At 40.6% G+C, this 10,593-nt stretch overlaps 1 protein-coding gene across 1 annotated transcript; it reads left to right on the top strand.

Annotated features, from left to right (window-relative positions):
* The first annotated feature begins 356 nt into the window (after positions 1 to 356).
* On the top strand, positions 357 to 9,357 carry LOC4333281 (uncharacterized). The gene is made up of 8 exons (XM_026023752.2): positions 357 to 545; positions 1,072 to 1,142; positions 3,907 to 4,180; positions 4,969 to 5,238; positions 5,971 to 6,090; positions 6,191 to 8,822; positions 8,928 to 9,009; positions 9,093 to 9,357. Exons 3-7 carry the CDS (start codon positions 4,005 to 4,007, stop codon positions 8,982 to 8,984), a joined length of 3,255 nt encoding a protein of 1,084 aa, XP_025879537.1. The 5' UTR covers positions 357 to 545; positions 1,072 to 1,142; positions 3,907 to 4,004; the 3' UTR covers positions 8,985 to 9,009; positions 9,093 to 9,357.
* Positions 9,358 to 10,593: the final 1,236 nt, after the last annotated feature.

Genomic DNA, 10,593 nt, shown 5'->3' with positions numbered 1-10,593 from the left:
TTCATTCGTGTCTGAAAAATCCTTCTATCATCCCGTCAAATATCCCATGTAGCTTCTAAATCTTTTTCGCGAACTGTACAGGCCTTGCTACGTGGTTCGTTTTGCCCTTATCGATGGTTATCCATTGGAGCATAGCCAGCCTAGTAGTTGTAGATACAACTTGTAGTTCCTGCACCGTCCGGCCTTGCGCTGCAGGGCAAAACCAACGTAGACACGCAACCATTGATGAGCCCAGACCCGCTGCTTTTCATCGGCCACTGGAGCCTCAGCCCCCAAACAGCACGAATCTCGATGCCGCTATCTCCGCCGCGGATTCTCTCTCCGATTTCTACCGCAGTTTCCGCGGAAAAACCCCCGTGTTCTTCTTTTCTCGTCCTCCTTCCTTCCGCCGTCTCCTTCTCCTCTAGCCTACTACTACGCCGCTCGCTGCTCTCCTCTCCTCCTCCTCGCTCCGCCCTCGATCGGCCGTGTCTCCGTCTCCCCGCTCCGCCGCCGCTCGCTCGTTCGGGACTTTCCTCTCGCATTGGGTCGACGGTGCCCGCCCGGTAACGCGCCCTAATCTAGTAATCTCCTCCGATCGATCATGTCGCTTCTTGGGCTCTCTCTCGTAGTCTTGACTGATTTTGGCCGGTGGCGGCTAGGGTTTTGAGGGTTTATTCGCAGCCGCACGTAGCCAGGACGCCCTCGTACTCGTAGGGCCTCTTTTGACCGTTTCTTGGCATCCGATCGTTCCGGTTATTTTATTGCTAACTTCTTCTGTTTATTCTTTCATTAATAAGGTATTTGATTTTGGTTATTGACATTCTTTCTTCTGTCCCCCCCGCCCCCAATTTCAAATTGATTTCTTGTTTCCTTTTAAGCCTAGTTTTTTTATTTTTTTTTTCGCATTCTATTTTTCTTTATTATTTCGAGATTTCCCTTCCTCATTTATTTCTAAAGGTTGTGCATCATCGTGTCATTGCTGTCCATTTTCCCTTTTCTCTTTAATAATTATCTTGTCTGGATTTCTCCTACTCGAATAATCCATGGGGGTTTGATCATTTTGATGTTCTGATGTCATATGAATTCCAGGTTAATTAATCTGTGACGCGTGAAGACTTGGATCAACGAAAACTTACCAGCAGATCATCTGCTGGCTGAGGGTAAGAGCAAGCAACGCTTTTCTCGCCATGCACCTCCCCTAATTTATTTCTCTCTAAATTAGGTCCTCTTCATTGGGAAAAAAAAGTCTGTCATCGAAAAAAAAGAGAGAAGAAATTGGTCTTGTAACTTAGGGTGTGTTTAGTTCGTGAAAAGAAAATTTTTGGGTGTTACGTCAGACGTTTGACCGGATATCGACATTAATGAAAAAACTAATTTCATAACTCACCTGAAAACCGTGAGACGAATTTATTAAGCCTAATTAATCCGTTATTAGCACATGTGGGTTACTGCAGCACTTATGGATAATCATGGACTAATTAGGCTCAAAAGATCCGTCTCGTGATTTCTATGCAAACTGTGCAATTAGTTTTTTTATCTATATTTAATGCTCTATACATGTGTCCAAAGATTCGATGGGATGTTTTTGGGAAAAAAATTTTGGGAACTAAACAAGGCCTTATTTGGGCTCGATTTCGAATTTGACTTTACACATGGACGAATGCTTCGCTTTTTGCAAGGTCCACCATAGTTCTGTTGCTTAGCTGACGTGTTTGGGGTTGGTACCTGTGACGTATGGGTGATTCCATCACTTGGCAGTTATTATTTGGACACATTCAGTGGCCATTGACCCAAAAGAAATTTTAGAGCCCGGACAAATCGAACTACATATTAAGTGTGTTTGCTATGAAAAAACACTACTCCCTCTGTTTCATATTGTAAGACTTTCTAGCATTGCTCATATTCATATAGATGTTAATGAATCTAGGCATATATGTGTCTAGATTCATTAACTTCTATATGAATATGGGCAATGCTAGAAAGTCTTACATTGTGAAACGGAGGAAGTATTATTAATCTCTATGACAACGTCGAAATTCCATTGCGCATTTGACGCCAATGGGCACACCAAACACTATTTTTTGTGCTCGTGTAAGGGGAGCTTTAATGCGCATGTGGCTGCGTGGGGATGCGCCCGCACGCGTGGCTTTCGACCCTTTAGTCTCTTCCTCTTTCCTTTTCCCTCTTTTTACGTATAAAGTATATGCATACGTATATATAAAATATGTATATATATAATTTATGTATACATATTACATTTTTTATGTTTAAAAAAATATACACATATACAAACTTTGTATACATATGTATACAATACATATAAAGTTTGTATACCTACATATTAAAAAACTGAAAAAAAAACACGAGAGAAACGAAAAAACATGTATACAAGTTTGTATACGTACATACTAAAAAACGAGAGAAAAATAAAAAAAATGGAAAACCGGAAAGAAACTGAGAAAACCGGGAAAAAACCAAAAAAGGGCACGTGGCCCCTTCCCACCGCGCGGTTCAGCTGCCCCATCTCTGCGGCAAGCCACGTGGTTGTGCCGCGCGGGAGAGGGCGCGCGCAGCCAACCGCCAATTAGCCTTTTCACTCGTGAAACGCTTGGTTTAATTGCTTGGATGTGTATCGGGCCTGGGGCCTATGGCGTATGGGTGCTTCCCTCGTGAAACGCTTGGTTTAATTGCTTGGATGCGTATCGGGCCTGGGGCCTATGGTGTATGGGTGCTTCCCTCACTTGATAGTTACTTCCTCTCATTTTAATTAATTGACATCTTTGACTTTACTATTTAAACTTTGACCACTAATTACTCATAAATGGTTAGACTAAAGTGAATGAAAATTTCATGCTTATATTTTGGATATAATACATTTTAAGAACATGACATCATTTTTAGTGTTTGTAGATATCTTGTGAATTGGATTGGTCCTAGTGAGAAAGTGAATAGTGCCTGCTGTCCATTATTTAAAAATGGAAGGAATATTATTTGGGCGCTTCCAGTGGCCGTTTACCAAATTTTTTTTTAGAGCCTGAGCAAATCAAACTACATTACTGTTTGCTATGAAAATCGCTATTAATAATCCCTACGATAACACCGAAGCTCCATCGTGCATTTGATGCTACTGGGAACACCAAGTGCATGTCCCAAGCATGGCTGGTGAAACGCTTGCTTCAAGTGCTTGGGTGTGTTCTGTTACTTATGGTTGGACAATTCAATATCATGAACTTCTAGAAGTTTGACTAGGAGATACTGTTTGGAGCTCCACATTTGAAAATGAATGCTTTAGTGGTGCACACGATGCACTCTGTAACTTTCAGAAATTAAGCTTGAAACTGCACTATTTCCACCACTGTTATTCTGGCATGGATGTGGGTGTTAAATCTGACTTGGATCTGACTCTCTGGTTTGGCACATATTCTGCGAACATGACAAATACTTGTACGTGGATACAGGTGATGTTCTGCTCAGATTCTTGCAAAATAAATATCTGAGTAATCTCAAGGTTTCACAAGAAGTGTCCCCCAATACCAACTTATTCCAGCTAGCTATATCCTTGCAGTTGTAAAGTGGTTGCCATATAAATCCTCATCATCATGTGTTATCGATGAGGACAACACTTGGGAGTAAATTGGTTTCTTTGTGGTGAACTATTCTCTGTACCACATGTAATAGATGAGAAAAACATTTGGGTTGATTTATCTTTCTATTGAATTTTTCAATATGCTAGGTTCCAGAAAAATAATCCAGTACAATCATTTAGCTTTCTCTAAACTCCTAGGTTTTTAGAGTTGCGAGACTTCAAATTACAATTTACTAAACAGAGTACTTAGCAGAGTAACATACTGGTAGTTCTGAAATTTTTCTGTGCTGTTTAATACGTCTTGTAACTTTTAACTGAATATTTCTTATTCTTGACAGCTTTATTCCGGAATTGGATGTATACACCAGATCAGCCTCATCTGCATCGTAGAAGCAAGAATTATTAGTCCAATCTTGTGTCAACGATTGACGATTAAATGGGTCCGGACAGACTGCCATTTGGACTTGGTTTTGATAGAGTACAAGCATCAGGGGGATATAGATGCTCTGAGCAGTATGAATGGCAACGTTTGGCCCTTCGTCAAAGAGAAGCAGCAAGGGAGAAACCCCACTGTGGTGCAACCCTGAATTACCCTTTGCTTTCACATCGCAGGTTAGCATCATTTGCATCAATTTATGGAGAAAATTGCATGTCTACCATCGCATAAGATTGGATTCGCTGGAATACCATCACTTAAATTGGCTTCGCTAGAATACCATTCTCAATCAGGACATTCGCCAAAATACCATCATGGACGGAAATACCCTTGGCCCTTCTTCCTCCCTCCAATGCTAGAAGAGCTTGCCGGTGGCCCTCCCCGTCGTCTTCATCTTCCATCCTGGCCGCCACGCCAGGGCTCGGGGAGGACGCAGCGGTGTGGAAGTTGTAGGAGATCCACGCGCGCGGGGGAGCTGGAGGAGGCCATCGTCGCCGTTCCCTCGTTGCGTCGGAGTTGAAGGAGCCCACCACCGGCCGCTCCTCATCTTGCCCATTGGCTGCCGCGCACTTTGCCACTGCTGCTGTTCCCTCATTGCGCTGGATTTGAAGGATGCCGGGGGCATCATGTGCGGATTTGGAGATGGCTAGCCATCGTGACAAGGCTCGAGGGTGCTGGCGCAGTGGCCGGGATGGAAGGCGGAAACGACGGGAGGGCTGCCGGCAAGCTCTTCCAGCATTGGAGGGAGGAAGAATAAGGGCCAAGGCTATTTCTGTCCAGGATGGTATTTTGGCAAATATGCCCTGGTTGAGAATGATATTCTAGTGAAGCCAATTTAAGTGATGGTATTCTAGCGAATCCAATCTTATGTGATGGTACATATGCAATTTTCTCCAATTTATGGTCGTCATGTTGTTAGTTTCTCTATCCAGTAGTAGTTTCACTAATGCAATTTATGATGCAGAGACAGGATAGAAGATTCTGTTGCTGCTACAGAAATTCCACATCAGTTTAGAGGACATGATTTGCTGCATAGTCATGGCAAAACTTTGAATGATAGAAGTTGTAGCCATTCTTTTAGGGAGGAAGAAACTAAGGATCTTGTGTCCTCCTCACATGATGATGCTGAAACTGAGAAGAATTTTGCTATATGGGACCAACCTCTTGATCGAACTGGACTCCTGGAGTCAAAGCGACACAGGCGCAGCTCCTCCCCTAGATATTGTATGAAGAGGTGTGTATATGTTACCAAACTATTGACATTCATAAATTTGGTTAATCCTGCCATATTTTTTGTTGAGTCGATAAAATTATAGCAAAAAATATAGATTTAAGAGAGATGACCGTATTTAGGAATTAGAATATCCATCCCTACCACTTTGAAGTATGACCTGACAAGAGGGCTCAACTTGTAGCCTCACAAAGCATCACGCAGCATGTTTCACCAATGGAAGCAAAACATGAGTTGCATACGTTGCCACTTACTGTCCAAGCGACTGACTATCTCCTGCCAAGGTGCTACCACTGGCTAGATTGCCCCGTGACATGCAAGCCATTTTCTAGGGTCATGACTGTAACTGTTATTGCTCTTGCCACTGCAAGCCTGCTTTGAAGAAAGACTTTTGGAGCTTTGTTCTTTTCTGCTTCCATTTGTGTAAAGACATGAGGCTGCAGGTGGGGCCCTCTTGTTATGTTATCACTGCTAGCGATGGAGATTGTAAAGTCTAAAATTTGTAGTTTTGCGGTAGAGAAGTACTCTAGTTTTGCAATATAGTTTCTCTAAATCTAGTTTTGCCATAATTATATGTGATTTTGTGAAATTTACTCTTTTATTTCCCACTTTGATGTTCTCGCATGTTGTATTGGTCAATATTCTGCATTTTATGATCTGTGCATTCCTTAAAGATTTCCTTCCTAACAAAATAAATATGTGCACCATGTTATGATCTATCTTCTGTTATTACAGTTATCCCTTTGGAAATAAGATTGATGGATATCATGGTGAAGGTCGTGCTTGTCCTCGCGATTCATCAAAATGGGGCAACCATAGTCTTTCTCCTGATCATGCTCCGACAAGTTGTCTAAGGTAATATTTTTTAGGTGCAGATCTAGATTTTTCGGTGGCAGCATGCACCTGTTTATGTGTATTACTATTATCTGATTCAATTGTTTGTTCCTTAATCTAGGACTGAGGGAGAAGTTCCTTCCCTCAATCGTGTGTCTGAGTATGCAAAAGGTGCAGATGGACATATGCGTACAACAGAAAGACTTGGGGACTTCTTTTCATCTAATCAGGGGAGTTGCACACAAAATAGAAGTTATCAAGAAGTTCAACGTCTGCCAACTGAAGTTAACTTCCCAAATGCCCATTTCTCAGCGATAGATAAAGCAAGGCATCGATCTTACATGGAAAAGTTCCAGACTTGCAAGAAGCATCAGGGCACCTGTTCAAAAGATTTGATGTTTAATATTTCTGATCACTCCTTGGTTGGTCGAACATGTCATAGGTTTGAAGTAGGGAGAGCTCACACCAGTAAGGCATTTGATGAATTTCATGCATTCCATCATGAGCAACTTCACCAATCTCCACGTGATAATTTTAGGGACCAATTGGGTAGCAGTCGAAATTTCAGGAATGTTCATAAAGGAAAGATGTCAAGAAGGCAATGCACAAAACATGATCTCAAGAAAAAGAATTCCAATGTTGCTTTTCATAGTACGTATGGGAGAAACAGTGACCGGAAATGGCATGGCAATCATCTGGATGGACATAGAGCTAAGAGGAATATGCCTTCTGAAAATCAGTCTAAAGAATCCTGCTATCCGAACATGAAGGATTGGCAATCATATTCTCATGGTGATGTACGCCAGAGTGGTGATAATCAGGAGGGAAATACCAAAAAAATCAAGAAAGGAGGTCAAAATGGAGAAAAAGGGAACTATCATCGAAACAACAATATTCCAACTGTTGTATGTAGTGGCTCAAAGTCTAATGAGAATTCAGGTTTGTTAAGTCCTAAGTGTAGAAGTAAAACCATTATGTCATCAAATGGACCAAAACAAAGTGAAGGAAGTGAGAACATTAAGTTAGAGTCTGATAAGAAGCCTAGTTTGGTTGTTTGCACAAAAAAAACAGAAGACATGAAGAGTGATGAGGTTTCGAATGGTAAACTACAAGATGCTCCAGTCACCTATGTGGAGAATGGTGTGAAAGAATCAGATAATGCTTCTCCGTCTGAACTACTTCGTGATTGTTTGATTATATGGAGAAGATTGAAGAAAGATAATTGTGCTGAAGCTGAAAATGTAAAAAAAACCAATACAAATCGGACAGTGCAAACAAGCAAGGTATCTGTGAGCGAAAGATTGAGAAATGGAAGACCTAGCTCAGGATTTGATGATGAAAACAGCAGCACATCAGGGAGTGCTTCTGTTAGCTCAGAAAGCGATGATGAAAGTAATAGTCCATCTGAGGACTCCAAACAATGTAGAGGTGTAATGTCATCCAGTGAAGCACAAAAGTGTAGCAAAGGAAGAACTGAGAGAGAGTCAGAGGAACCCTTCAAATCCCTTAGTGGCGACAATCGCATGAAAAGCCCACAAAATACAATAGCTGAGAAAGGACTAATGTTTTATCAGGATGTTCCACCAGAAACAAATCCTAGTGAAGTTATGCAGCAGAAAGAACAAGATGACCTTTCATGTTGTTGGAATGGCTGTTCTGATACTAGCACGAAACCAGTTGCTGATTCTCATCCGGAAAGTAGTGTGCATCAGAAGTTTTCTCAGCAGGGAGCAATTGAAGGTCATTCCAACGCAAGGAGCAGACATGAATTGGTTGTTGGCTGTGACATTGAAAATACACTGGAAGCTGATGGTGCCAAATCAGGTGAGCAATCAACTGTTCCGGAATTGCTGGACAAAAAAGCTGCTGTTCTTTGCTCAATGGATGATGATAGTGTGAAGGTAGTAAATGTGTCAGCGTGTTCAAATCAGGACAGTGACACTACTCCGTGCGGTGTGACAAAATTGGATAAAGGAACTGCAAACAAGTTCCTAGAGAAGCCTGTCAATCTTTCCACAGGAAGTAACTTTAGAGTCATCCAATGGGGCGCCGTGGATTGCAACATTGTGAGAATCAAACAAGAGAATTCACAACATGCAGACTCTGAACAGGATACACATCATAAAGAGAGTGGGGAACCATCACAAGCTCTCAAAGTGGCATCAAACCAACAAATACCCCATCAGTTTGATTCTGACAGAGATAATCCTTGTACTACTAGACAAGCTGATTGGGATTCATGTTCCTCGATACCAGACTTAAATTGCTTGCCTAATATGAATACAGATGATGAGCTAGAGCCAGTTGAGAATGTGACTTTTCAGGTAAATGAGGATGGTACAAATCCCCAGAATAATATCAAGAGTCTTTCAGCTTCCTCTTGTAAGCCCACTCTGCAGAAAGAACAGTCTAAGCAACCTGAGCCAATTGAACTTACTGGAGGAATTTGCGAAAGGAAAGATGGAAATAGGTTCCAGTCACCTAATTCACATAGTGGACCATCTCAGCAAAGCATAGTTGAAGAAAGTAGCATGTCCATTGATGTATTCAAGTGTAACCTCTGTGAATTCATAAAAAATATCATAAAGCCATTGTGGGAAGATGGGCTGTTATCCCGGGAAGTCCACAAAATTATAGTGAGGAAGGCTGTGGAAAAAGTGACCACCGTGTTGGGCTCAAAGGTCCCTCTGACAGAGATAGATGCCTGTAGATTTTTGTTAGAAGAATCTCAGAATCTAGAGAAACTCGTTCAGGTATTATGCCAATGCTCTCCCTGTTTTTATTTGATATCTTCTGTTCCATGGCCATGACTGGTAATTTAGGTGCATTTTACAATGAGCTATAATTTTGTGTTGCAGGGTTACTTAGATTTATACGTGGGAAGGGAAGTTCTTAAAAAGAAGCACGACCGATAATTCTGGATCAGTCCTGCAAATCACAGTAAATATTTGAGCCCTTGTGCTGATATTAATTTCAATCGTCAGTTTTCATTGCTGATCAAACAAACTCTCTTGTTTCTGCAGGAAGCTAACAAGTACAGTAGGAAGCAACTTTTTTTTTTCAGTTTAGATCGGTGAAAGGAAAGATCAAGTGACAAATCTTCTATCCCTTCTCATATGGGGCATTTTTGAACACCCTATCTTATTCCTTGCTTCTAGTTCCCACTTCCATGCACCTGCTAAACATATCAATATCTAATCTATGAAGTGCATAATGCTATGTTGTACTAATTCTGTAAATGTGACGCACCAGCTTTTGGTGGGTGAATGATGGCGCACTTTCTTTTCAGCAATGTGAAGTAGTATCATTAACCACCTCATCTTTTCGCTTATGCATATCAGCTAAAATTTGAATTTTCAACCTTAAATTTAAAGCTGATTTTGAGGTTTTTTTATCGAAGTTTATTTTTCTGCCTTTGCTTTTAGATCGCTAAGAATATGTATATAAAAATTTTATTCATAAATTATTTTTCGTTTACAAATATGCTGTTTCGGTTATTCAGCGAAACGATGGCTCCAGTAATGCATGCTTTCGGTTTTCCGCTATGGAAAAAGAAAGGGAAACTGCAAAGTGGACTTTGTGTTGTGATGGTGCAGATTGAGGGGTTGTTTGGTTTATATACTAACATTGCCTAGGGTTGCCATAGTTTTCTTGCCAACCTTGCATAAGGTTAGACAAACAAATTTGGCACCACACTTTGGCTAGCAATCTATAACATTGCCATACTTTTCTGAGACAATGACATGTGGGACCAAAGTGCTAGAAAAAGAATCTTGCCACAAGTGTGGCAATGAACCAAACGTCTGGCTAACTTACTCAAAGCTGCCTAACTTGAGGTGTGGCAAAGTGTGGCAACATGTGGTCACGAACCAAACAACCCCTGAACCTACTTTTCTGGTGGTGCGTTATTTCCGCAGTTGTCGATCAATTGTATTCTTAAAGAATTTCTATCTGGCAGGTTCCATAATCCAGAGTGCGGCTTTTGCTGTTCTAGATTCTTACTGAGGGCTTGTTTAGATTGATGTCTAGCCTTATTTTTTCAATTATGCTTAAACTTATCAGCTAAAATTTAATTTTCAACTTTAAATTTGGAGTTGATTTAGATGTTTTTTCATCGAAGTTTATTTTTCAGCATTTGCTTTTAGGTCGCTAAGAACATGTATATAAAAGTTTTATTCACAAATTAATTTTCGTTTGTGAATATGCTGTTTGGCTTATTCATAGAATAAGCTTATGAATAAGCCAACCGATGGAATTTGTCATTTTAAACCATATCATTTTTTTTAGAGTTGCTAAATATGTGAATCCATTTAGTTTCTTACCAAACTTTAATAAATGCATAAAAACTCCTGTCAAAATTTTGGTATTGCAAAAATTTGGTAAGGTTTATTTTTGCTTGAACAGCTCCTAAACCTCTAGTAAACATATTGGTATAATGAGTGAAATTATAGGACCTCATCTTTTCACCTATGCTTATTCTTGTCAACCAATATTTGAACTTTCAGTCTTAAATTTAAAGATGAT

Source organism: Oryza sativa, chromosome 3 (assembly GCF_034140825.1).
Source record: "Oryza sativa Japonica Group chromosome 3, ASM3414082v1".
Lineage (NCBI taxonomy): Eukaryota > Viridiplantae > Streptophyta > Magnoliopsida > Poales > Poaceae > Oryza > Oryza sativa.
Note: the sequence above shows the minus strand (reverse complement) of the source record. Positions and strands in the feature narration are given on the sequence as shown.